Below are 27,659 nucleotides of genomic sequence, written 5' to 3'. Positions count from 1 at the left end.
ATCAAGAAATTAGTCATTGTTTGCCCTCCACCCCTCTTTTTTTAGTGATGTTATGTTCCTCTGGATTTTATATGGTTTGCCACAGAATTATGTGTTTAATAAAAAGGTAATTCATGTACTTCATGAGAAAAGTTGATTAGCAGTTGCTAGCAAACAGGATAGCTCAGCTCGGCAGGCTGTTTAAATGTGTTTTGTTTCTGAAAACTAACAGTTTACTCATAAACCGCGTTCCCCGTTACTATAGCACTTTTTAATGTGTATTATTTATGTTTGCCGCACTGTTTAAGAATGTAAAGTGTGTTATGAATCAATACTGTTCAGATTATCCTCTGATATCAGTTACTGTGTGGACCCCCCTGTTTCAGTGATGGTATGTTCCTAAGGGACATAACATGTTTAGGCGAGGTTATAGGATATCAGTAACTGTGCGGACCCCCCCATTTCAGTGATGGTATGTTCCTAAGGGAAGAGAGGTATGTTTCTCTGTAGAACTGTAATAAATAAAACAGACTTATATAATTTATCGTAGATTATGTAAAATAAAACGGCAGTTTATCGTGTATAAGGTAGTCCTTCTTTAGCGAAGCTGTTCAGGCTGTGCAGTCGCTAACAAACAGGCTAACGTAGCCTAGCAAGCTGATATTCTGTCTGTGTTTTGGTTCTAAAAAGAAATTAAGCGCTCATAAAACGTATTTTTTAATTACCGGACACCTTTTAATGTCTGTTGTGTTTATGTCCAGCGTTTATAACATTAAAGGACCGTAAAACGTGTTAGCAATCAATGAATTATTTTTCCGTTCGGTTTCCACGGCTACGGTTCACTCCTAGGTACAGCAATGCATCATGGGTAATGTAGTTTTAACGCTGAAACGTGACCAGCAAGTGAATGGAAGATCAATTCGGTTTCTATTGGACAGAGTACTTGTCTGTTACGTTTTGTCTGTTATTTATCTGTAATATTATATAGAGAGATGGGCTATTTTTCGTTTATCTTAAATATATAATATATGTATTTAATACATTTGAAAAGGAATCAATGTTAATGTTTTTAAAACACTTTGAATATAATGTACTACAAACCTCCCATGTTAAAAATATAGATTTCTTTTTCTATTTAGGGAGATTTAAGCAACAATTATTCCATTCTCATATTTTTTAGGAATTAATGTACAAATTAATCTGATTTTTTGTTTCGATTCTCCCAACTTGCTTCACCCATTGCTGAGAAGTGAGCTGTGGGAGTTCTGTGCTTATTTATGAAGGTTTGCTAACTTTGTTTATTTGTTTTCTGTCACAGAAACTATTCACTCTGGAAAATACATCAAAATGTTGTGTGTTAAAGAGGAATGTGAGGACATCAGTGTCATGGAGGTGTCTGAACTGAAGACTGAAGACGAGGAGGTGAAGGAAGGTCAGTATGTGCATCAGGGGCCAAAACATCTTACATTTAGCACAGTATCTATTCCAGAATAACAGTTCCTAACTTCATAATCTCATCATTAACCCCAGATAAGAAAACAGCATCACACAAACATCCCTAACTAGACTAAACCTCCTAAATCCTGTCCTAACTTTAGGATGAACCTCAACAGGGTCCTCACTTCTGTTTAAGGTCCGTTTCTCTGGTTTTTAGGCAGCTGTGTCAGCTGCATAGTTCATTACCAGCATAATGAGGCTACATGGACGTATTCTATTCCGATTGAGCTATTAGTCAGATTATTAACGGATTATCGGGCTGCATGTAAACGTGGCTACTGTTAAGTTATCTAGCTACAGTGAATCAGTTCATTCAGTGGAGGAGTCATGTACCACTGCATTGTCAAAATGCATAGTATTTATGCTATTTTACTACTTCTTTTTGTACTGAACATTGTATTTTTATCGTTGTTTTAATACATTTTATTATGTCTTTATTTGTTCTACTTATGCATCTCTATAAAGACTTTTACTCTGGGATTAATAAAGTGATCTATCTATCTATCTATCTATCTATCTATCTATCTATCCACAATGACAGCCATTATCCATTAAATGTGGAAGACAGTCTTTGAGAAACCCAAATGGGAAATTGTGACACAAGCCCAACATATCGTTTAGAAATGATCCAAACTTGACGTATTTAATATGATCGGACAAAAAATTCCAGCTCTACTGTTGTGTTGGAAACTCATGTTTGATGTTTTAAGGGTGTTTTCACACTTGTCCCAAATACCTGAGTCAGCACTCAGCATCGATTCTGGGCTCGTTTGGGGGTGGGGCTCATTATCGCTGAGCTGCTTTTGCACCTAAGGATTCCATCAAACCGTGGATTGATTGCGCAGTTCCATACGTCACTTTTCTGCAAGCAGGTCTGCAGAATTGTTGGCAGCTTCATCCATTTGCTGCTTTTATTATTTTCTTTGGATACAAACACTCAAGTAGTGAAAGACAGAGCTTTCTGTCCACAGCAGTCCTCTCTCGTCATCACGGAACTCGAAAAGAGAAGTGAAGTGATAAGCCGAAGCAGTCACGTTACAAAATGAACCAATCACCAGCCCCACTTGCGGTGCCCAGAGCAGATCGCTTCCACACGCGCAGCGAAACACTCCAGAGTTTTCTGGATGTGAATCCCAGACCACTGATTTTTAAGAGGGCTAAAGATCGGTTTTCTGGATCACTCCCGAGCTCAAAAACAGCTTTCACGCTGGGGTTGATAGATGAATCATTTTTATATCAAAATGACAATTTTTGCCGAGTGCAATTTTCAAATCGCACGGGCAGCAATTTTTTAAAATGTTATAGTCTACATTATCAAAAACACAATCTCAAATTTTAAGTGGGGAAATTTAACCTAGTAACACAGACCTACTGCTCAACTGTCTGCAGGTAAAGTAGATCAATCGGAGACAGCCAAATCTCCATGTATTGTGAGATCACAACCACAACTTACTGGCAGTCTGGCACACTACATTCAGGGGTCGAGCCTCAAGCCAAAAAAAGGTTGATATTCTAGTCTTCTTGGCAAAAAACGCCTGAACCTCAATTTCTAGAAGATAATCGCAATTTAAACTGCATTTGGAATATTCGAAAATCGCAATTAAGATATTTTCCCCAAATCGTTCAGCCCTATTTCACGCTTAATCAAATGAACCGAACTCGCAGAGCAAGCGGCCCTAGGTATGGAAAATCTCAATGTTGTTTATGTAGACTGTTCACTGAGTCTAGAACTATAGCAATTGTGTCACTACCATTCATGAACCTGTTTTCTTCTTTTTATTGCAGAAACCATATTACTAGAAGACATTAAGGAGGAGTATAAAGTGGAAGTGAAGCCATTTCAGGAAGAATCTGGCCTAAAGACAGAGCACGAAACAAGCTCCAGTGATGCCCTTGACCCAAACGATCACCTGAGAATACACACTGTAGAAGAACCTGCAGAAAAGCCGTTCAGCTGCTCTGAGTGTGGAAAAGGTTTCACCACATCACAGTACCTTAAAACCCACATGAGGATTCATACTGGAGAAAGACCTTTCACCTGTACTCAGTGTGGGAAGAGTTTGTTTAATTTAACCCACCTCAAAACCCACATGATGATTCATACTGGAGAAAAGCCGTACACCTGCTCCGAGTGCGGAAAAAGTTTTACCCAGTCAACCCACCTTAAAACTCACATGATGATGCACACTGGTGAAAAGCCCTTCACCTGCATTCAGTGCGGGAAAGGTTTTACAAACTCAAGCCACCTTAAAACTCACATGAGGATTCATACCGGAGAGAGACCGTTCACCTGCAGTCAGTGTGGAAAGAGCTTTTTGACATCCACCCACTACAGAAGCCACATGATGATTCATACCGGAGAAAAGCCTTTCAGCTGCTCCGAGTGCGGGAAGAGTTTTTCGGAGTCAAGCAACCTGAAGACCCACGTGATGATTCATACCGGAGAGAAGCCGTTCATCTGCTCTGAGTGCGGAAAAGGTTTTTCAGCATCGAGATACCTTAAAACCCACATGATGATTCATACCGGAGAAAAGCGTTTCCCCTGCTCTGAGTGTGGACAGGGTTTTTCGAAATCGAAATACCTCAAATCCCACATGAAGATTCATACCGGAGAAAATCCTCTTACCTGCTCTCGGTGTGAGGAGAGTTTTTTGACGTCGGCCACCTACAAAAGCCACATGGCGATTCACACCGGAGAGAAGCCTTTCACCTGCTCTGAGTGCGGAAAAAGTTTCTCGGGCTCTAAAAACCTTAAAAACCACATGATGATTCATACGGTAGGAAAGCCGTTCACATGCTACCTGTGTGGAAAAGGCTTTTCAACGTCACGTTACGTTAAACTCCACATGAAGGTTCACACTGGAGAAAAGCGTTTCACCTGCTCTCAGTGCGGGAAAGGCTTTTCAAAATCAAGGTATCTTAAAGCCCACATGATGATTCATACCGGTGAAAACCCGCTGACCTGCACTCAGTGCGGGAAGAGCTGCACCACCATGAACGCTCTGAAAAGGCACATGACCGTTCATAGAAAACACAAACCTCATCCGTGCTCTCACTGTGAGGAGAGCTTCACACATCTTTCAGAGTTAAAAGTACACCAGCTGATTCACACCGGAGAGAAGCCCTTCATCTGTTTTCAGTGTGGAGAGAAATCGTCAACATTAGCAGACTTTAATATTCACATGATAATTCATACTGGAGACAAAACTGTGGATTAAGTGGTGAATTAATTCAGGAGCTTTTAAATGCTAATCAAAAGTGTCAAATAAAAGCACGCCTGCCCAAACTACAGACTGTTGACACGTATTTTGTTGTCATAAATAATATAACATTAATGTTATAAATAATAATACTAATTATAAAAAATAGTGACGTTGTTGTTGATGTTTTTCAAACCACACAGGAACTTCAATTTGTTTTTTTCTCAAAAAAGCTACAGCATAACTATTTTTTGAAACCTTTTGAGTGGCTTACAAAGCTAATGTTTAAAACTGTGCTAAAAGGTAAAGAATGTGGCGGAAATTAGGATGTAAGTAACTGTGCGAACCCCCCTGTTTCAGGTCAGCTTCTAAAATTCACCTAAAAGAGCCGACTCGTTTGCAAATGACACTAGTCAGTAACTAATGAACGCACATTCATTGTCTATTATTATTATTATTATTATAGTTCACTTTTTGTGGAAAGTGTCATATTTCACCAAACAGGTTGAATGCAAGTCATAGCTAGCTGGATTTACCATTTTCTCTGTGAGACCCTGAAAGGTTTAATTTTTACGCTTCTGTAGAACTATTGTTGATATTTGAACTCAACAGCAAAACAAACACCCCTCCCTTCAGTGCTCCTTCAGAAGCTCCACCCCCCAAATTCATGGATGCACATTGCCAAGGCAACCAACACTGGGCTAGCAAACTTGTTTTTTTAGATGTTTGTGGCCATAAAACCCTTCATGAACATTAGATGGATAAATACCATCATATAACGTTCGAGTGAACAAGGACACAAGTAATGTATCTAATGGTAGCTATGCTGTGAGTTAGCAAACTGTCACTACAGTTGCTGCTGCGAAGATAACAAGTTGCCATTACAAACATGAGAAAACGGAACAAAACGATACTGATCTATTCATTCTGTGAGTTAATAATGTCAAGTTAATGTTGCCCACCTGCCAAGCAGAAACAGAGCAGCCTCCTCATCCCTTTTCATGCCTTTTAACTCTCCATGAAGCTGAAATCGGCTTGTTATTCACCAGCTAGTTCATATTTTCCTGTTCTACCTTAAACTGTGAGGATGTTACGTTTAGGTGCAGAGTGGAACTGCTGCACAATTTAAGGTGGAACGGGAAAATCTGAATAGGAAACCAACTTCAGCTTCGTCAACTGGTTAACTGGTAAAAATGAACAACATAAATGGAGCTTTTGGTCTAATCAGCAGGTTGGCATATATGGCTCTAATACAGGAAATGAAGCACAGAATACACAAATTATTTAGGGCTTCTCGTCGGCTTCTGCAAGCACAAGACTGGACGGTTAGACCTGGCCTGGAGCTCCACTGATGGCGAGGCAGTTTTCCCAGCTAGTGAGGGACAAAGTGCACAGCAGACTCTGCGGGCTGGTTCCCAAAAGGATCCTGGTTTCACTTAAGCCGCATTGCTCATGCAGACTACTCCAAAGTTCTGTCTGGGCTCCGGGATCAACTCTTCTACACTTTCTCTACATTTTACAGCTAGGATTAGGATGTCAAAACTTATCATTGGTCACCGGTAGGTTTCTAGATCCCAACAAAGGTGTTGAGTGAATTTGCGATTAATACAGGACAAATATGGGCTCCCGAGTGGCGCAACAGTGTTGGCTCTGTCATCAGGAAATCGCAAGTTTGATTCCTGGTGATGCTACAGCCATCCGTAGCTGGGAGTCCAAGAGAGAACGATTGGCATCGCTCTATCTGGGTGGGTAGGATGGCCCCCCTACTCCCGCATCACCCAACGCGATGCTAGTCAGCGCAGGCGTCTGTTAGCTGACGTAACAGAACTGGTGGTTAGCGTTCTCCTCCGAGCGCGTTCAGCTGTCCAATGACGTTGCGGGAGCGGCAGTTTGAAAAGATGCGGTAGCGCTTCACTGGACTCGGAGGAAGCCTGTGTTCGCCTTCACCCTCCTAGCATCGGTAGTATCGTGTGATTGGGGGAGTCCTAACTAGCGGGTGGAATTGGAGACGACTAAATTAGGGAGAAAATACGGGAAAAAAAGACAAATGGACAAATGACACAAATTCTCTGAAGACTTTCTTTCTCTTTTTCTTTCCTCTATTCTCTAAATGAAAATGCATGAGTCCCTGTGAGACTGGGTCCAAGCCACACCTCCTGGGCGGGGATTTGGTATGGAGCTAGTGTATCATATTCCAGGCTATCGGATGCCTTGCTTGCTGATTCGTGTCGTCAAACCCAAGGCGGTTCTACTCCCATCTTACCAGAAACAGTTTAACATAAATGAGTTTTAATTTTTATAAATCAGCCTTTTTTTTAACCAAATGAATGTTTTAGATTTAAGCATCTGAGTTTGAATTCAAGTTTATGCATATATGTTTACTAGGCTATGAGAACGTTTACTCCTAAGAGAGACAAAGAGGCATGCTGGGGATAGAGTTTCATACAGAGTATTACTCTTAGTAACGAGCAAACAGATTTTTGAGGGAGAGAATTACCTCCTCTATAACGGACATAAAAACAGCAAAGAATAATATAATAAACAAACACATGCAATTTTGAAACTATACTTGGCTGCTAAACAGTCATAACTAAGACATTCTTGTTTCCTATAGTAGAGACAGACATAATTCGAGGGAACATAATTCAAGGCTCCAATGACTAAAATTCAGATATTCCAAGAACGCAAATTAAATGAAAAAGGACTTAATATGGACCCGATGAAACGGTTGAGTTCCGATGTGGCAGTGGCGAGAGTTCCATAATGTTGGAAAACAGATTTCACAGGGAGCCTCAGTGAAAAGAGGCTGGAGGTGGAGGTGGTTTCATTACTTTGGGATGGTACAGTTAAGCGGAAAGAGAAGATCTGGGAAAACACACAGCTGTGTTCTTTGAGAGTCATAAAGGTTGTTTAGTGTCTTAGTTCTTGTAGCGGGTGATCACCACTTAATTCACTTATTTCACATTTATGCCATAAACATAACTTATTTTGAACTTCCCCTCAGGTTAGCGTTTTCCTATGGCCAGGGTTGACTAGAGTGTGATGATTACACACCCAACCAAGCACAGAATACCTTTAATAAAAGGTCTTTTATTGACTGGATATTATTATTAATAAGATAAATATGCACTAAATGATGGATTAATAGGTGATGAATAGAAGAGAAACTAGAGAGATGAGGTTGACCAGATGAATATACTGTACTGAAACTCATAAATAGCTATTTTATGGGAATGTAAAGAGTGATCTAGGTCTTTAAAAAGGGAACAGAGTAACAGCACCAAGACGGAATTATGTACAGAAGTTGGTGGCCAAGAGCTGTGGGTCCTGCGTGATGGTTAGAGGGTGGTCCTTGGGTTACAGCGGAGCCCCCGGGAGACGTTACCCTAGAAGCACCACAAAAACTGGCCTGGATGAGTGAATACAGTGAACCACAGCTGGCCTGGGTCAGCCCCTCACAAAGATGGCAGGTTCTTTTAGTTTTTCTGCAGTGGCTGGTGACGTCAGGCTGCAGTTCCACACCAGTCTGCTGAAGAAAACTTCTGTGGTGGCTTGGCAGGACGTTGCTGGTTTACTTCTGAAACTATGTTCGCAGAAGAATTTGCAATGAGCTATCATTGGCCAATCGAAACTTACAAAACGAACTGACGAAACCACAGAAGAACCACAGCTCGGTTAGACTATTGACGGTGCAGACAAAGTAAGTCTAACAGTTAACAACACCTCTTTCTGGTTTGTGAGAACAAAAAACAAAACTGATCAAAGACACGATGAACTGAGACATGAAACAAAAAGAAAAATGAATCTGCAGATTTAAAGTGCTTGATCTCATTTAAATACTGGTTGCTGCCAATATCTAAAGGAAAGAAATCACATTTATTAAAAACTTTAGAAATCAAATCACTAATATTACTATATGAAGTTAGAAATTATGTATACAGTGTCTTATAAAAGTATTTGCCCCTCACCTGATTTCTTCTCATTTTGCTAATTTGTCACATTTAAATGTTTCAGATCATCCAACTAATTTTAATAGAAATCAAAGCCTGTGTCACCCGTGTGAAAGAGTAATCACCCCTAAACCTAATAGCTGGTTGTGACGTCCTCAGCAGTGACAACTGCAATCAAATGATTGCGATAACTTGCGCTGAGTCACTGTGGAGGAATTTTGGCCCACTCTTCTTTAAAGAACTGTTTTAATTCAGCTACACTGGAGGATGTTCGAGCCTAAACTGCCAGTTTAAGGTCTTGAAATGGGATTCAGGTGAAGACTTTGCCGATCCAGACTTCGGCCGCTCCAAAACCTCAATTTTGTTTCTTTTGAGCCATTTAGAGGTGGACTTGCTTGTGTGTTTTGGATCATTGACCTACTGCATAACCCAACTGCTCTTGAGCTTTAGGTCACAAACTGACAGATGGACATTCTCCTTCAGGATTTTCTGATAGAGAGCAGAATTCATGGTTCTCTCTATTATGATAAGTTGTGCAGGTCCTGCAGAAGCAAAGCAGCCCCAGACCATCACACTACCATCACCATGCTTCGCTGTTGCTATCATGTTCTTTATGTCAGATGTAAAGGGACCATATCTTCCAAAAAGTTCCACCTTTGAGTCATCAGTCCACAGAACTCTATCTCTGAAGTATTGGGTGTCATCTGGATGTTTTTTGGCAAATGCAAGACAAGCCTTTGTGTTCTTTTTGGTCAGCAGTGGTTTGCGCCTTGCAGCTCTCCCATGGATGCCATTTTTGCCTGCTGTCTTTCTCATTGTGGAATCGTGTACATTGACCTTAATTGAGGCAAGTGAGGCCTGCAGCACTTTAGATGTTCATCTGGGTTCTTTTGTGACCTCCTGGATGAGTCGTCAATGCGCTCTTAAACTTCCAGTAATCAAAATGGTGTAGCACAAGTGTAAATTTAGGGTTAGGGTTTGGGACAGACACCACCCAAAAGTGAAGAAAGAACCCTGTGAATGATAATTTTGTATATATTTAGCACATTCCTATCTCTATTAATACCTTGGGCTCAGATAGATCCTTGTAAAAAATCTAAAGTCTGAAAACTTTATTGTTTTTGCAATGGTTTCAACTAATTTGGTAGAATGCTCCATGTATGACACTCCTCTACTTAAAGGGGAGGTGCAGATGCTCTATGTGCTCTACCGTTCAGGTGTCTATGATCCTTTTTAGCCAAGTTCTAAGATAACCTGAGCCTAATCTCGTCACCTTTATAATCCACACCAATGTTTAATGTTTTCCATTTACATGTTCACACGCTGTTACATACATACCTAATAAAATCCTGTAAGCATGCTATGCTGTCTTTGTGCTATTATAATACTAAACTCTCTTCATTTCGGGAATGTATTGTGCAGCATTAGCAGTTTGAGAAAAGCTCTGCATGTTCACTGCTGTGTCCGATCTACTCGCACCAGCACAACACACACTAACACACCAACACCACGTCAGTGTTACTGCAGTGCTGAGAATGATCCATCACCCAAATAATACCTGCTCTGTGGGGGTCCATGGGGGTCCTGGCCATTGAAGAAGAGGTTAAAAGGGGGCTAACAAACTACAAGCAGGCCTGGATCATCATTTTTGGCCCCTAGGCACAAATGTCTGGTGGGCTCCTACCTGGCTACCTTATTTGGTGGTCAGGAATTTTGTATGATATTACAGCAGGTTACTTTAGAGCCGTACAGCACCACAATGGCAGTACAGTGAGCAAAGTGTTGGACACTTATACTATAAACGCATGTTTTTTTCCAAATGACACAAAAGAATTGTAAGATTATGCAAACATTAGCAAGAGCAGGGGTTCAATTAACGACTAATGCAGCACTTCCCTACAAAGCTGACCTTTTATATTCAGCTTTGGGCGTCCTCTGCTCTGTCTTAGTCTCAGCTCTCGCTTTTACAGGTACGTCTCTCGAATATATGGAGCTTCAAATTAAAAAGGACATTTACAGGAATGTAAGTTCACTGCTAAGAACACCTTGAAAGCTTGATCGAGGTGCATGGCGGACAGGGAATTGGTTGCTAAGCATGTATCAGAGGAGAAACTGAAGTGGATGTTTAGGAAAGATGCGAAGACCATCAAGATTATAATCGGCCATAACACAATGAGTATGTTTACACGCACTCAATAATCTGATCATAATCGGATTTCTGCAGTCATGGTCTTCTAAACACCATACTCCGATCTAGAAATCTGATTAAGAAATCTGATAAAGAGGCTGGATTTTAGCTCAGTAATCAGATTTCTCAGTGCTGTAAACTCTTACTCTGATTTCTTTCAGATTTCTCAGTCTGAGCATGTGCGAAAACAGACTGCGGTACCAGAAATAAGAAGCAGCGTCGCTCCAAAAGTGTTTCGCTGCGTCTTGCGGCGACGCTGCTTCTTATTTCTGGTACCGCGGTCTCTTTCGCAGAGATGCTTGACGAAATGAAGGATTTAAATATTCTTCATCTTCCAGATGATGTTTGTTCATATTTTTAGGTAAAGTGATGCAATGTTTAAAAAAAAGCCGCCACATGAAGTTTGAGTTTCACGTTATGTTTACGTCGCGTCTTCTTCGGTGAGTTTATTGGCTGGTTGTAAAGCAGAAATCTGACTCATGTAGACCTGGAGTTTCCCCATTATCTGATTACTCAAGTGCATATAAATGCATTGATCAGATTACTAAGAAAATCAGATTTTCTGCAGTTATTGGATTATTAAGTGAATGTAAACACACTCACTGATAAGTTAGTTCCTTTTTTCGCTGTGCTGATTGTGAAGTTCCCACTATTTCTAAACATTCTAGGTTCATAACTGAGATGTTTAGAGATAACTGAAAGTTGAGAAAAAAAGAAAATAAGAACTTAAAAGAAGACAGTTTTAACAAACAAAATAAAGAAGAACTGAAGATTCTGCACTGTTTCTTGGTCCTTATTAAAATTTAAGCACGTTTGTGACACTGACCATGTCGAGTGCTTTGTACAAAAAGCACAGACTAGTTCTTTAGTCTGATCTCGTCCAGCTCATGTTCAGACGACTTTCAGGTGAATTTGATCCGCTCAGCAGAGGCTTGTGTAAAAACTCGTGGAGGTCATAGCAGGTCGAGCGTCAGTAAAACAATATTCAAAGATTCTACTTTTCACTCAGATTGTTATGCTGATAATATCATTTGTATTCTTTGTAATGTATTGTACTGCACTTATGTATTGTATTGTATTGCACTGTTGTGTTTAACTCTGTTCCTTTTTCTCTGGGTACCAACGGTGACTTTTTGCTTCTAGCAGTATCTGAGCTCAGGACTAGCTTTCTCTCTAACCTACTGGTAACTAGCAAAGATACTTTCTCTGGATAGACAAAGCACTTTTTGTAAGTCGCACTGGATAAGAATGTCTGCTAAATGCTGTAAATGTAAAATGTAAAAATTTGTAATAAAAATTTTGTATTACATTAGAAAGGAGTGCAAAAGAGAAGGCTTTTCACTCGTGGTGTCAGACTTTTGCAGTCCACTGTATATAAATATATAGGATTATTATCTGAAAATCAAAGGTGTGTTTTGTTTTCATTTGTTGCTGTTAGTATAATAATCACTGTAAAAATTGCTGCTGTATTTGTGTTCTGAGTGAAACACTGGGTGCCACTGGCTTTTATGTTATTGTAAAAACACAGTGCTGATCTAAAGGGAACTAATATCTACATTTTGAAATAATTTGCTATACATTATACTTTAAATATTATTTATATATAATATATATATATGTATATATATATATATATATATATCTCGCTGCTCTCAGAGCAAAACACTGTGTCTCCATTTTGTTCCATTGACATACATTAAAAGTAAAGTATGTTTTTTGCCTCTCCTGTAAAATTACCATTTTAGATATATATATATATATATATATACTATACATATATACATATATATATATATAGATATATATCTTTCATGCAGTTGGTTATGGGGCCTTTTTTCTGTGTTGAACAGAACCCACATGTAAAAACACCTCCTCCTAGTCTTGACAGGAAGGAAACTTTCTGTTTCAGTACACACCCAGTATCAGAAGACTCATCACTCTACTGAGACCTCAACACCAATATACGAGTGACCAGCGACACATTAATTTTCAAAGGTAAGACAGTTACCCCTCTATGAAGAGAATGATTATGTTTTTAATGTTTGTTTAAAACCACAGTTTATCTTGAAATGTATATTTGACACTTGAGCAAAACGGATGCGTTCTGATGGGCTCATGTTTTATCTTTTAAAGGGGTTTTGTTTAGTAATCTTTAATCAGTGTGGTTCTAAATAATGATAACAAGGCAGGACTTATCAGCAATTAACCTTCATGACAAGCCCATTGTGTACATCTAGGAAAATTACAGGATGGTAACAAATTTGTGGATTAACAAAAAAAGGTACATTTTTCGTTCTTCAAGGCACAAACAGTGTAAATGTTCCCCCAAAGGTACAACAGTGGTTTTAAGGCCTGATTGTGAACCTTAAATAAGTTTTTCCAGGTGAAAAGTTTGTATTTGTACCTTTTCATAACCGAATGTTTTAAACAGAACAGTAAAATAAAAGCCTGGAGGCGAGACGGGGTGTGTGGAGTCAGTACAGCTTAGAACATATCATTTCAGTGGATTATGGTTCAGTTATGTTCCCTGACTAAAGGTACTGAGATGGACCCTTGAGGGTTCCACCCCAGAGACAGTTTGGTACCTTTATTTCTGAGAGTGAACAGGGAACAACATTAAATGCAATTTTCTGCTAATTTTAGTCTTTTTTTCAAGTTTAACATATTGGGAAAAAATGTCATACAATATTAAATGTGCCATAACTTTTGCAAAGGCCACGTTTTATTTTTTTTCTCCAGTAGATAAACAGTGATTGTGCATTAAAATGTGCAGAAGTGTGTCTCTGTAGAGGATGTGTTCACTTATTTACACGCATCATAAAAACTTGACCAGGGGTGCAAAACTTTTGCACAAGGGCACATTTTGACTAATTAATCGCTTATTATTAAAATAGGTAACACATAACGAAATGTAAATTGGTTAACAGTTTAAACAGTAACCATTATTGACAACTGATATTGTAGTCTCAATAAGGAATTAATCATACAATTTTAGTCACTTTCAAACATTTTGCAGCTGTAAAATGAAAGTATTAATTTAAAGGAAATACACAAATGAAACTGGCTTTCTTCAACGGTCTGCAGCTGCAGCCACTATAAAACAGGAAACTGGCAAGTGACTGATCCAAATACAGTGTTGAGCATTCAGTGGTATGTAAAAGTGAACAGAGCTGAAGCAAAGATATAACAACCACGGTTACAGTATCTTCCCTCGAAACAAGCTGTAGAAGTGACTAAGCCCTGGTCTCCACCAATAGAAATAAAGCCCCCTGCTCAAAGCTAGCTGATTGGTCTTCAGAGTTCCTGGCTCCTCGACACTTCAGCCACACCCACATCACAGAGAAAAAATATGCTGTGTCTGATCGACTCAGACCAGCGCAACACACACTAACGCACCACCACGTCAGTGTTACTGCAGTGCTGAGAATGACCCACCACCCAAACAGTACCTGCTCTGTGAGGGTCCATGGGGGTCCTGACCACTGAAGAACAGGGTAAAACGGGGCTAACAAAGTATCAGAGAAACAGATGGACTACAGTCTGTAACTGTAGAACTACAAAGTGCACCTATATAGTAAGTGGAGCTGATAAAATGGACAATGAGCGTAGAAACAAGGAGGCGTTCAGAATGTTATGCCTGATCAGTGTGTGTTTGAATGAAATAAGACCATGTTTCTCAACCCTGGTCCTGAAGGCCCACTGTCCTGTACATTCAACACACCCACCTTAACTCAATCATGGGAGGTTATCAAGTCATACTTATGGCCTCCGAAGTTGTAAGTAGGAACTTGCCGAAGAGGACTTGATGGTAGCACAAGAACAAGATTGAGCAACACTGAAATAAAGAACATGTCCTTCTTTTCAGGTGAGAAGACGCAGACTACTGTCCTAAACTGTCAACAGTGATGGAGCCTTTTGTAAAGGTAAAAGAGTAATATATTGAAAGATCTGTGTAAATGTCAATATTCTTCTACACTCTTAAAAAAGATGGTTCTTCAGGGGTTCTTTAGTAAAGAAAATGGATCTAAATAGAACCATGAACACTCAAAGAACCCTTTGCATGATGAAATGACTGATGACTGATGGAGTCTGGCTTGACAAACAAATGAATAAATTTTGCAAAGATTCAAAGATGATGTTGTGGTGGGTGGGTGGTCCGGAGGCTCCTAATTCACTACACTTGGGCATCAGGTCTCCATTTCCCAGTGCTCTGAGGTTTACTGCAACTGTACACACAATTTACAATTGTGAGGAAAAGTTTAAAAACCAAAGTTGTATATAAATGACTCCACTGACTCCTCAGTCAGCATCCGGCAGTCATTTCTCCAAACAGAACTAGTGCAATTCTGCTGAAATACATCTGAAGCCACACAGACCATCCCAAATCACCATCTTTGATCCGGGTCATATCACTGTTCAGATCCAGAGGTGACAAGAAAACAAACAATACACATATATTACATACATACACACACACACGGTATGGCCATTTCTCATTATGTAATCATGTGCATATTCAACATATAAACAGTACTGATAAACTAGCATTATATAACACAGTGCATCCCACCTCACCTGGATTCCCCTGGACCTCACCTGGATTCCCCTGGACCAAAAAGTTGGGACGCTGCGCAGAATGTACATAAAAATAGGATGCAATGATATGCAAATATGCAATATGCAAATCATGTGAACCATGTTTTTAAAGGAAAATACTACAAAGACAACATTTCAAATGTTGAAACTGAGAAATGTTATTGTTTTTTGAAAAATATATGCCCATTTTGAATTTGATGCCAACAACACATTCCAAAAAAGTTGGGACGGGGCTATGTTTACCCCAGTGTTTCATTGCCTCTTTTTTCTTGCATTTTTCCTCATTTTCTCCCCACCCACTAGTTCAGACTCCCCCAGTCGCACGATACCAACAGCGTTAGGAGGGCAAACAGGCTTCCTCTGGGTCCTGTGAAGCCAGCCACCACATCTTTTCGGCTCACGCAACATCATTGGACAGCCGAACGTGCTCGGAGGTTACATCAGCTAACAGATGCCTGCGCTGACAAGCATTGTGTTGAGTGATGGGGGGGAGAGGGGGGCAATCTTACCCACCCAGAGAGCAAAGCCAATTGTGCGCTCTTGGACTCCCGGCCACGGATGGCTGTAGCATCACCAGGGATCGAACTCACGATCTCCTGATGAAAGGCAAACACTTAGATGGTTGCGCCAACTGGGAGCCCCCCATCACCTCTTTTAACAGCACTCTGTAAGCGTTTGGGAACTGAGGAGACACTGCTGTAGTTTTGAAAGTGAAATGTATTCCCATTCTTGTTTGATACAGGATTTCAGCTGCTCATCAGTTCAGGGTCTCCTTTGTCGTATTTTTTAATTCATAATGCGCCAAATGTTTTCAGTGGTGACAGGTCTGGACTGCAGGCAGGTCAGTTTAGCACCTGAACTCTTAATACTGAGCAATGCTGTTGTAATACATGCAGAATGTGGTTTGGCATCGGCTTGCTGAAATAAGCAAGGCCTTCCCTGAAAAAGACGTCGTCTGGACGGCAGCATATATATAGACATATAGTCTTTTCATGACATCATTGCATTTTGTTTTTACTTACATTTTGCACAGCGTCCCAACTTTTTTGGAAATGGGGTTGTAGACGTTTAGATTTATTCCAGTGAATGTCGGCCATAATAAAAGTCACCTTAATGACCATGAAGGTAACAGGTGTACTGAAGTCCTGGTTATGCGTTAGGGTATCCTAACATCATCATAACCACTTATGCCAACAAAAACCCAGAGCACTGAAAAGTCAGAACTACCTGCTAGACATAGATTACTATTTGATGTATGTCAAAATTGCTCAGCTGTCTTCCAGAATATGCCTAAAATCAATATTTGCTTGACACAGCATTCTAGAGATATTGATTACTGACAGTGGGCCACAATTTTCTGGACTAGCACTATGCTCAGTGCTCAGATGCTCAATGTTTGGTAAATGTTCTTGTTGTGAATGTTCTTTCCACAGTAGCCTAACCTAAGAGAGAAAAAAACATCATGACTCTGACTAGTAATTTTCAGTATCCCTCTCGAGTTTCAAGCCTTTTGTTTTTCTCTAGTTAATCTCAGCATAAGTATAAAAAAAACAAATATCTTAAGTGTTCTCCTTGAGTATCGAGGGAGAGATTAAGAAGGGGTTTTTTTTAAGTTCAGTGTTGGGCAGTTAATTTATCTTTTAAGCCTTTGAGTTTTATACAGCCATTACCCCTTCGGTGGCTTGGTGCATAACACATTAGTCTGGGATCACAGTGATTGAGTGTTCGATGTTTATTTTTCCCAGAGTTGCTCTGCACTTGAGTCTGTTCCTCATTGCCCGCCAGGTGGTTTGTCTCTTAACGCTCTTGACTATTAACATAAGGTTTGTGAGATCAAGCCTCACTCAGGGCGAACCTCTGGCATGTAAAACGAGACTTTGGTTACTTAAAGCGGAGATGGGGAGATGTGGTATAATCAGTAGACACAGCCAACTGGTGTGACATAGCAGCGTGGCAGGAATGTGTTTGTGTGGTTGTTGTGTGCTCATGGGAGGCTCACATCCCCATTAAAAGGGACATTTTATATTGTTTAATGTTGATGTTCACTAGTTTAAGTTATGTGGATGTGTTGCTTATGTTACTTTGCGCCGAGGTGTGGGTCTAAGTATTCAGGTTAAGTATCTACCGTGAAGCAAAGACGTATGGCTGGTAATGACCTCGCCTGCTATCTAGGCTGTAATCCTTTTCTGCTGTGCGGCAATAAAGAGGATTTTCTTGTAGAAATAATGCTTCCTCTAACTCGTCTTCTGCATGAACATTGAACACTGTGAATTGCTGAATCGTAAATTACTTGACCCCCTTACTATTAGCAATTACAGGCCAATTTCTAATAATCCTATCATCAGTAAAATATTTGAGAATTCTGTTTGCAGACAGTTACATAACTTATTAATCTTTCAGAATGTAACCTGTATGATTTGATATGATTTACAGCTAACCACAGTACTGAAACTGCATTGGTGAAAGTAATCAATGACCTTAAGATCAATAGCAACATAAACTTTTTTCCTTTGTGGGTAAGTTTCTTGAGGCACTTCAGACTTGGCTCAAGCATAATGAGACAGAGAACCCACCTGTCTCACCTGTACTTTCTTTTGGGCAAAGTTTACCCCTGATATTGCCCTTCATGGGCCTCATTTTAAAGGGAGGGGACTATTTGTTTTGGACAATTTCTTTTTGAATTGAAACATAATGGCACCAGGCCTGCTTCAGCTCATAATACAGGGTGATTCAAAAAGATTCATCCGATTTCAAAATGATTTGATTCACTTGTAAATCATTACAGATCAGTGCAGTAAACTGTAAATGGTTTAAATGAGCATAAAGTTTATTATGTAATTGTACAAGTGCTCAATATGAACCTCCTCCAGCTGTACAGACAACATCAATGCCATAGTCAAACTCATCCCATACTGGATTGATCATGTCTGGTGTCGCTGCACTCACGGCTCTTTCAGTGCGATTTCGGAGATCATCCAGTGTTGTGGAACCAACGACGAACATTCTGAGCTGTTGGAGGTTCACTGCCCACGAAAATCACACTGCACAGTTATGACAGATTCACTCTTATTGAAGTGGAGAACGCAGAACGCTTTCTGCTCAGGGGTCTCATCTCCTCTCAGACTGAAGGGAGCCATCTTCCACTGACAGTCAGAAACTCTATGACCCCCTCTTTCAATTGGATTGTGATTGGTTCCTAGGCGCCTCACAGTTGTAAAAATATGAGGCTTTGAAATTGGATGAATCTTTTTGAATCACCCTGTACATGGCACATAAAAATCCTTAAGATTGTTCTTTGTGTGGTCTTATTTACGTCTTGATTGTGGGGGTTAGTTCTGAAATGACATTTAAATATCAAGGGGTGACCTTAGGATTCTAAAATTTGGTAGCTGACTAAAACCTAGCAGAACCTAAAACTGGGAAAACAAAGTGCATTTCGGATCCCTGCACTTGATCCAAAATGCTTATTTATTGAGTCACATTCTCATTTTCAAGGATTCATTTCCCAATTAATAAATTATTATTCTTAATGTTAGCATATTAATTACAATGTTATTACTGTTTCAGTTTTACATGTATACTAAGTAATATAAGATTATTATTATTATTATTATTATTATTTACAGGTGGACTATGAAGACAACACATTGAATACCTTCAGAGAAATTAATGGTAGGTATTTAAAAATTTGGGTGAAAGCAGTAAAAAGGTTCTTAAAGTAAGTATCAAATGTCATATTATTCACTGGAAAATATTACCTAATCATCATTGACTAATAAAAGTACCCAAACCTAACAGACTACCTAATAACTGTTAACAAGCTCTTCATAGATCTATTTATTTGTAACAATGCATCATTTGTGGAAGCCTAGCAATTTCTAAATACTTCATGTTTTGGGAATAAAAGTTTTATTTAGACATTTTCATGAAGTAAAATACGCTTATACTGCCTTTAAAGAACAAACGCTTGCAATTGACTTTTTCAGCTTTTTTCCATTTTTCAGCTTTTTTCCATTATTCTATTTCTGTATTCAAATAAGGCATCATTTCATTTTTAGACTTAACTCTTTCTCCAAGAATATTAGTTTGGCTTGGTTTTGGTTTGGTGATGAGCCAACAGTATACAATAGTAGTGAAGTACTTACAAGTGATTTTTCAGTACATATCATAAAAACTACCAGGTAAGTACAACAGCACTTATTCAAAAGTTAATGGGTGAATAAGTAGTACTTAAAATTAATACCTGGCGCATACTTAGTAAGTAAGTAAGTAACTTAGTAACTAAGTCTATGAAATAATGTGTGTCTTTGTACACAGTAATTGCAACTACCTGTTCTCTTATTGTCCTCATATGAAGAAATTAGCCAGACATACTACCAGGTACACACTGGTAAGCTCTCTGTAATATGATGTAAACAAAACTTTAAAATAACCTTGCACATAGTTATCACACAGTCACAACCTGTTTTCCTGTCTTAGTGGTATGAAGAGCATAACCAATACCTCAAAATACCAATTATTATGGAATGAATGACAGGGGGTATAGTTCAGTGGTAGAGCATGTGACTGCAGATCAAGAGGGCCCCAGTTCAAATCTGGATGCCCCCTTGCCTGAACACTTTAGAATTAACATTTGGGGGCAGTCGTGGGCTGGAGGTTAGGGAACCAGCCCTGTGACTGGAAGGTCGCTGGCTTGAGCCGGCAGTATGTGACTGAAGTGCCCTTGAGCTAGGCACCTAACCCCCAACTGCTCCCCGGGCGCTGCGGTCACTCCGGGCAAGTGTGCTCACTATAGTGTATGTGGTGTTTCACTGCACGAATGGGTCAAATGCGGAAATGAAATTTCCCCGTTGTGGGACTAATAAGGGTCTCTTAATCTTGAATCAATGTACTGGTAAAAAAAAGTACTTACTTAGTGGTACATTTTTCTAGTAAAGAAAATGGTATACAGAACCATGAATGCCCAAAGAACCCTTTGCATGATTAAATGTTTTTTTGCATCATGAAAGGGTTTTTCAGATTGATGGAGAATGTGCTGTAGACAGTTCTATATAGAACCTTTTGGAAAAGGGTTCTATACAGCACCAAAATGGTTCATTCAATCCCTTTTTGGTGCTGTATATAACCCTTTTCAATACAGAACCATATACAGTACATTCTCCATCAATCTGAAAAACCCTTTCATGATGCAAAAAAACAAGTATTATTTTTAATTACTACATATTTATAACTTGACAAATTCATACTGCTGTACGAATATGTTTGGTTGTTTTTCAGGAGAAGATGAGGTGAGGATTGTACTCCTGGGAAAAACAGGAGTTGGCAAAAGTTCTGCTGGAAACACAATTCTTGGAGAGACAGTATTTAAAGCAGTTTGTTCACCACGAAGTCAAACAAGCATTTGTGAAAGACATGAAAAAGAAATCAACGGCAGAAGAATTGTTCTTATTGACACTCCTGGCATTTTTGACACCGACAGGAAGGATGAGGAAGAACTCAAGAAAGAGATAATATCATGTCTCGTAGAGTGTGCACCTGGCCCTCATGTTGTTATTTTAGTGTTGGAGGTAGCGAGATACACCAAGGAAAACCAGGAAGCAGTGGAGAAGTTTCGAAAGTACTTCAGTGATGATGTTCTTCATCATACGGTGTTGCTTTTCACACGCGGTGATGATCTTGACGAGAACATGACAATCCATGACTTCATAAATCAGTCTGATGTTAAGGGGGAAACACTGAAAAATCTCGCTGAGAAATGTGGAAATCGAGTTCATGTCATTGACAACAAACACTGGAACAAGGATAACAGTAACAGAGTTCCAGAATGGCCAAACATTCCTCGGCAGTTTATGAACAATTCTGTTGCAGGAATTCAGGCAAACCAAATGGATAAAATTCCATGGTTTAACATAATGTCAGATCCAGATGATAACATGCAGCCAGAATGGCAAGTTGAAAGTGGAGACCAAAGCAGGGATTACCGAAGCAACAGATTTCAGATCGCCCAGTTAATGAAGTCCATAAATATAATTTTGATTGAAAACAACAGAGAGCCCTACAAAAACGAAGCTTTAGAAGCGACTGGAGAAGCCATTAAAGAAGAAGTGAATAACATAATAGAGGAGGGGAAGGATAAAAGGGAGGTCAGAGATGTGACAGAAATGGATGTGGTTGAGATCAGGAGGCGAGCAATAAAGAAAGTCAGAACCAAGATAGGGAGACCGTTGACTGGTGTAACCATAGGAATATTACTAGGAGCTTTCTTGGGAGTTGGAGTTGGAGTATCAGCACCAGTAGTGTTAGTAGCAGGTCTTATAAGGGCAGGATATAGAAAGGCAACTCATCAAAGACCACAAGCTGGAGGTGCACCAGTGGAGAGAGCAGACATAGGAGCAGGTTTTACTGCTGCAGGTGCTGGTGCTGCAGTAGGGGTCACTGCTGAGATTACAACAGCTGCCCTGGCAGAGGCAGCAGTGCTGGGTGCAGGAGTTGGGACTGGGATAGGAGCAGGAGTTGGAGCTGGAGTTTGTTTTATTTACGGAGCTGGGAAGGGTGCAATATCAGGCTATGAAATTTCAAAGACGGCTGACAACAAAAAACAGACAGCAAAAAAAGTGGCTCGAGGTTTAGCAGACACAGCTGAAGATGTACTGAAAGCATGCTGGAATGTGGGGAGTAAAACTGAAACTGGGGATGAAGCTGAGGAACCACTTTTTAAGGCCAATTAATCAACAGTCATTGATAACACATTTGGCCTGCACCTTCACCATTATGACATTTAAATCATAACCAAGTGTAGAAAGTTTTGCAATAGGCCCTTTTCACAAGAAACAGAAGTGTTTAAAGACTGGGTAAAACAAGTTCTGCTATTGCCTTACAGACAGTTATTAACCTTATAAATACAGGCGTTCGCATCACTTCAGCCACCACAGAAAGGTGTTTTAGTCTATCTTTGTCATAGTTGCCAAGACTGAAATTCGAGGATGAATCTAGAACTGTTGGAGAACCAAACACACAACAATGTGGGAGTCCGAACTAAATAAAGCACATAAACGATTTGTGGAAAAATTCCTTTACAGCTATCAGGGTACAGTAACATCAGCTAACATCTACAGGGTAATAAATCGATGAAAAGGTGAAAATAACTACAACCCCAAAAGTTGGGACACTGTTTAAAATTAAAATCTTTAATTAAAATCCCATATTTTATTCACAATAGAACATAGAACACATATCACATGTTGAAAGTGAGACATTTTACCATTTTATGAAAAATATTAACTCATTTAGAACTTGATGGCAGCAACGCATCTAAAAAAAGTTGGGGCAGGGCTGTGTCTACCATTGTGTAGCATCCCCTCTTCTTTCTTGCTTACTTGCTCTTTCAGTTGCTGGTCATTTTTGAGGTAGAAAATGAAAACTGTTCCTCTGAAAGTGGCTGCAGCAGGAACTTTAAAGGACAAACTGCATTCAGTGTGATGTCAGTCAGCAGCGGTGAAATACAGACACAGAGGTTCTTTTACTCTGTCCGACAAAGTTTATTCCTTCACTGCACGAACTCGTTTTCCTCTGTTCATCATCAGCTGATAAACCACTGAAACTGAGATGAGGCTGTTTTTGTTTCAAGCTCTAACACTTTAGTAAGCTGTACATGCTCATGTGAAAAGGGCCTATTAAACCAAGCTTAAAATTTTACATGCGATTGAATCAGATCATTTTTTGTTTTTACCAATCCTTAAATCAATATGACCATCTTGTAAGTTTTACTATGTTGCTAATAGTTCATGTTTTAATAGTTCTAATAGTTTTAACAAGAGCAGATCTGTTCTTTGGCTTATACATTAGAAATACAAACAACTCAAAACTAGTTAAACGTATTTGATTTCGTTTATTGTTTAATGACTGAACATGTACTAATTTTTTTATTTATTTTAAGTTTAAATGATGGTCTTAAACGTTGACAAAATGCTGATTTCTGTAGTCTTATGTTCACTAGCCCATATTTACATATTCAGTTTTATAATCGCAATAAGAAACTTGTTGTTTTATCTAGATTTTGCTGTTACTACACTCTTAAAAATGATGGTTCTTCAGGGGTTCTTTATTAAACAAAATGGTTCTATTCAGAACCATTAACACTTGAACCCTTTGCATGCTTAAAGGGTTCTTTGCATTGTGAAAGCATTCTTCAGATTGATGGAGAATGTGCTACAGATGGTTCTATATAGGTATGAGGTATAGCACTGAAACAGGGTTCTTCTATTGTTACATTGGACATATTGTTACATTGGACATAGCTTGACATTGGAACAATAGAAGAACCCTTTTGGGTGCTCTATTAAACCATTTTCAAAAAGGTTCTGTATAGAACCATATACAAACATAATTTGAAGAACCCATCAATTTGGGTTCTTTAAGTGTTCCTGGTTCTATATAGAACCATTTATTTTACTACCATTTACTTTACTAAAGAACCCTTGAAGAACCATCTTTCTTCAGAATACAGGTCCAGGTATTATGTTGATAAGTATGCTGCATATTATATTTGAAGTGTAACTATGGCTTTAAAATGCATTACATAATAAGAAATTAATAGAAATGCATGTCTAATTGAACCATGCTTTGTACTATTCTTTTAAAATTCTTGTTTAAACAATAAACTTTATCAAAGGGTCTTGGTGGGTCTTGAGGTTTGTCTACTTTTATAATGCGAGAGGGAATCATGAGGGACAGGAAATTTATATGTATTTCTGTTATTAAAGAACATGGAAATGTTGAGATTGGTAAAATGGGAAGACCAGTGTCTGATAAAATTCAGAAATCAAATAATGAATTTGTAATGAATTCGAAATTTGTAAGTTAAAATTTTCCTCTGAGAACAGTTAAAAGTGACAATTTTTAAGCTTACAGAGAAAAAAGACAAACATTTGGACAAAAAATCAAGATATTAAACAGATCTACGATTAAGTGTCAAACACTTAACAAATCATTTGAATGATAAATAACAATTACCCTTAGGATTGAGAAGACTGAAAAAACCTCCATAAACCCAGCATAACAAAGTCTCACATGCTCTCTAGGAGGCTCGACAAATGTGTTGGCGCATCAAATTAGATGTTCCTATTAATATCTTTCCTGAATCTGTAGAGTCGCCCTTTCCATTCCATCTTATCTCGAGATCATACGAGACTCACATCCGGAGTTATGAGCCTATGAAGAGGGGCTGAGATACACGTCATCTGCCCCTCACCGTGTGGAACTGGTGGATTCGTGTGTCCGTCTACATTCTGTGTGAAACTGACCAATGGACACTCAGGAAATCCCTAAGGACTGACCATCACGCAGGAAACCCTTCATTCTTCATTCAGTCCACATCGGAGACTCATGTGAAAGAGAGCAGAGAGTTTACAGAGAGTGCAGAGAGTTTACAGCTGCTGAAGCTGCTGCAGCGGTTTTGGAAAGTAGTGATGAAGATAACATTTATCTACTATTTTATTCATACATTCCACTACTTTTGCGCACCTAAGACTTTGGTAAAGCCAGGGTCTGAGCTGTGGCTAACATAGAATCTATCAAGTTCTCATCCTTCTTGATTTGGTGCAGAAGCATGATTCTGCCTTTCAACTCTGGGACAGACAGGCACAGCTTTCGCAGCTGTGTGGAGAGGTAAATGTAGGCATGGTGGAAGACCAGCAGCATTAAAAATAAAACGGTTTAACTTAGGCTGCTCACTCTGGTGCTCGCTGTGATGTGCGCACTCTGTGGCTCGCTGTCGCGTGAGCAACATGGAACATCTTGATTTTTTTTTTGGCACTCGTGTTGACGTCAGTGCTTTCACACAGGCTACATCAGCGAAGTGGCACAGAAGCAGGGTGGCATTTAGAGAAAAGACGCTGTGTGCGTCACGCAGCAAAATGCACTGAAATAAGCCATGAAAATCAACCACAAAATTGAATAAAAACTTAAACATTCTGTAATTCTGTAATTTAATTCATGATTGTTATCAAATGAAATACTAGTGAAACATTCCAGGCTATACACAGATTTCCCAGTTTGTCTAACAGTCTACCATACTTAAAACCATCGCCCTTCACAAGTCAGAATGCTGGCGAGGGTAAACAAATGTACTGTGCACTTTTATAAACTTTATTTTTATTGGGCAAAGTGGCTGATTTAACTGTAACTTATTTACTCATCTAACTTTCTCACTGCTCCTCAATGCAGCACAAACACTGTACGTATTGCTCATGCCGCACAAAGGTAGCATGTTTGAATCAGATGTCGGCACAGGAGGGAACTGTTGCATGGTTTAAGGTGGAACAGGAAGATGTGATAGGAAGCCAACTTTAACACCGTCACCTTCGAGGAATATTGTGAAATCAGTAGCTGTGTCCCAATTTAGGGGCTGCATCCTTCAAGGGACGTAGTCTATGAAGCCATGTCCTTCGAAGGCTGTGTAGATTCGTGAAGGCTGAACCGAAATGAGACGGTCTGCTCTACGGTGGATTTCCTGTTTGCATCACAGCACCCCTGTTCCCGCCCTCACCGCTGCGTCACGAACGCCGCTCCTTTCAGGTTCTTTTAAAGTTCTTTAAAGACAGAGTCAGAAACTTTGATTTTATTTCCTTTTTTTCATTTATTAGAGCTGGAGATGCGTCTCTCTGTCGGCTCTTTGCTCCCTAAAACAAAACAAAACGTTAGCATAAGTTTTCTTCAGACCACATTAGCTTTAACATCTGCATCAGTAGCTATTCGACTCAGTTTAAACCCAGTACTTACTTTTAAAGTGTCTCCTCAGCCGCCGTTCGCTCCTCTGCTGACGCCGCCATGTTCTCGAATCCTCACCGGCACGCAGTGAACTGATATGTTGGATGGTGAAGGATCCACCCTTTGGATCATTTGTTGCCATGGAAAAGTAGGACACATTTCTTGGCCGTCTATGAAGGAGCCTTCAAAATGGGACAGCCTAGTCGCGCTGCTGTGACGCAATTGGCCTTCAAATGCAGCCTCCGAAGGACGCAGCCCCTGAATTGGGCTACTATCTTTCTTTTATCTTTACAGGTTGTATATAGAACCATTCTCCATCAATCTAAAGAACCATTTCACGATAAACAGAACCCTTTAATCATGAAAAGGGTTCTTTGAGTGTTCCTGGTTTTATATAGAACTATTTTCTTTACCAAAGAACCCTTTAAGAACCACCTTTTAAAGAGTGTATGATGATGGAAATACTCAGCTCCAGCTCCTGAACCACAGGCTGCCGCCATGTCTGGTAGGACAGATTGTAGTTGTTTTGATTTCTCACAGAACATGACAACAAGCCTCACAGAGACACAAGAGCCAAAGAACTATTATTCGAAGGTGTAAGAAATATATTCTTAGAAAAAAAAATTGTACATGAAAAAGATTCCAATTTGATTACAGGAGATAATGTATGTCCCTTCAGAACAGTATTTTTGTATCAACGCACTATAAAGCCCACATGATGATTCATATTGGAACTGTGGATTTAATGGTGGATGTCAAAAGATTCAAAGTAGTAATGAGTAACTTTTAGTAACAAATGAATGCACGCTTGCCTAAAATACAGATACAATGATGATGATGATGATTAATTAAAAACATTAAATACAATAATAATAATAATAATAATAATAATGTTATTATTATTTGTTATTATCATTATACTTTTAGAAAAACTTCTGTTATGTTTCAGTGATGATATGTTCCTAAGGGAAAGAACATATAGAGGAATTTTGGATATCGGGAACTGTGCGGACCCCCCTGTGTCAGTGATGGTACGTTCCTAAGGGAAGCGAGGTAACCTGTTTCTCTGCAGTAAACAAAACTAAAGACTTTTAAAGTCTACAGAGCCGTTTTCTATGATTTCTCCTGCGACTGTGCGGGTAAAGTGGTAGTTGAACCAATTCCACCAACTATCGCTCTTAAATTAGACTAAGTTTCCTCTTTTGGTAAAGAAATCCAGGTTAGCAGGTGCTAGTAAACATGCTAACGGAGCTAACGGAGCCTCGCAGTTTTGTAGTGAATCTGTCTGTGTTTGAGTTACGAAGAGAAACGGTTCACTAAAAATGCGCTTATTATCACTGTAAGAACGTTTATAGCATCTATTTTATGTGATAAACAGAGGTGGCTAAGCGAAAGCTAAAGCTATCGTTCCGTATCCATGGTAACAGTTTACCGTAAGGATGCGCGTTCAGAACAATGCATTATGGGTAATGTAGTTTTAAG

At 39.4% G+C, this 27,659-nt stretch overlaps 2 protein-coding genes and 1 non-coding gene across 3 annotated transcripts; all 3 read left to right on the top strand.

Moving 5' to 3' along the window:
• The first annotated feature begins 393 nt into the window (after positions 1-393).
• LOC118798217 (gastrula zinc finger protein XlCGF26.1-like) lies at positions 394-4,809 on the top strand. Its single transcript, XM_036557600.1, has 3 exons — positions 394-473; positions 1,298-1,411; positions 3,262-4,809. The coding sequence occupies exons 2-3, from the start codon at positions 1,327-1,329 to the stop codon at positions 4,692-4,694; spliced, it is 1,518 nt and encodes a 505-aa protein (XP_036413493.1). The 5' UTR covers positions 394-473; positions 1,298-1,326; the 3' UTR covers positions 4,695-4,809.
• Positions 4,810-12,727: 7,918 nt separating this feature from the next.
• LOC118798218 (immune-associated nucleotide-binding protein 10-like) lies at positions 12,728-22,380 on the top strand. Its single transcript, XM_036557601.1, has 4 exons — positions 12,728-12,809; positions 14,680-14,737; positions 19,037-19,082; positions 20,688-22,380. Exons 2-4 carry the CDS (start codon positions 14,720-14,722, stop codon positions 22,136-22,138), a joined length of 1,515 nt encoding a protein of 504 aa, XP_036413494.1. The 5' UTR covers positions 12,728-12,809; positions 14,680-14,719; the 3' UTR covers positions 22,139-22,380.
• On the top strand, positions 19,947-20,018 carry trnac-gca. The gene has a single exon. It is a non-coding gene; the product is annotated as a tRNA-Cys (tRNA).
• Positions 22,381-27,659: the final 5,279 nt, after the last annotated feature.

This window comes from Colossoma macropomum, unplaced genomic scaffold (genome assembly GCF_904425465.1).
Source record: "Colossoma macropomum unplaced genomic scaffold, Colossoma_macropomum, whole genome shotgun sequence".
Classification (NCBI taxonomy): Eukaryota; Metazoa; Chordata; class Actinopteri; order Characiformes; family Serrasalmidae; genus Colossoma; species Colossoma macropomum.
This window is presented reverse-complemented; position numbering and strand designations above follow the sequence as displayed.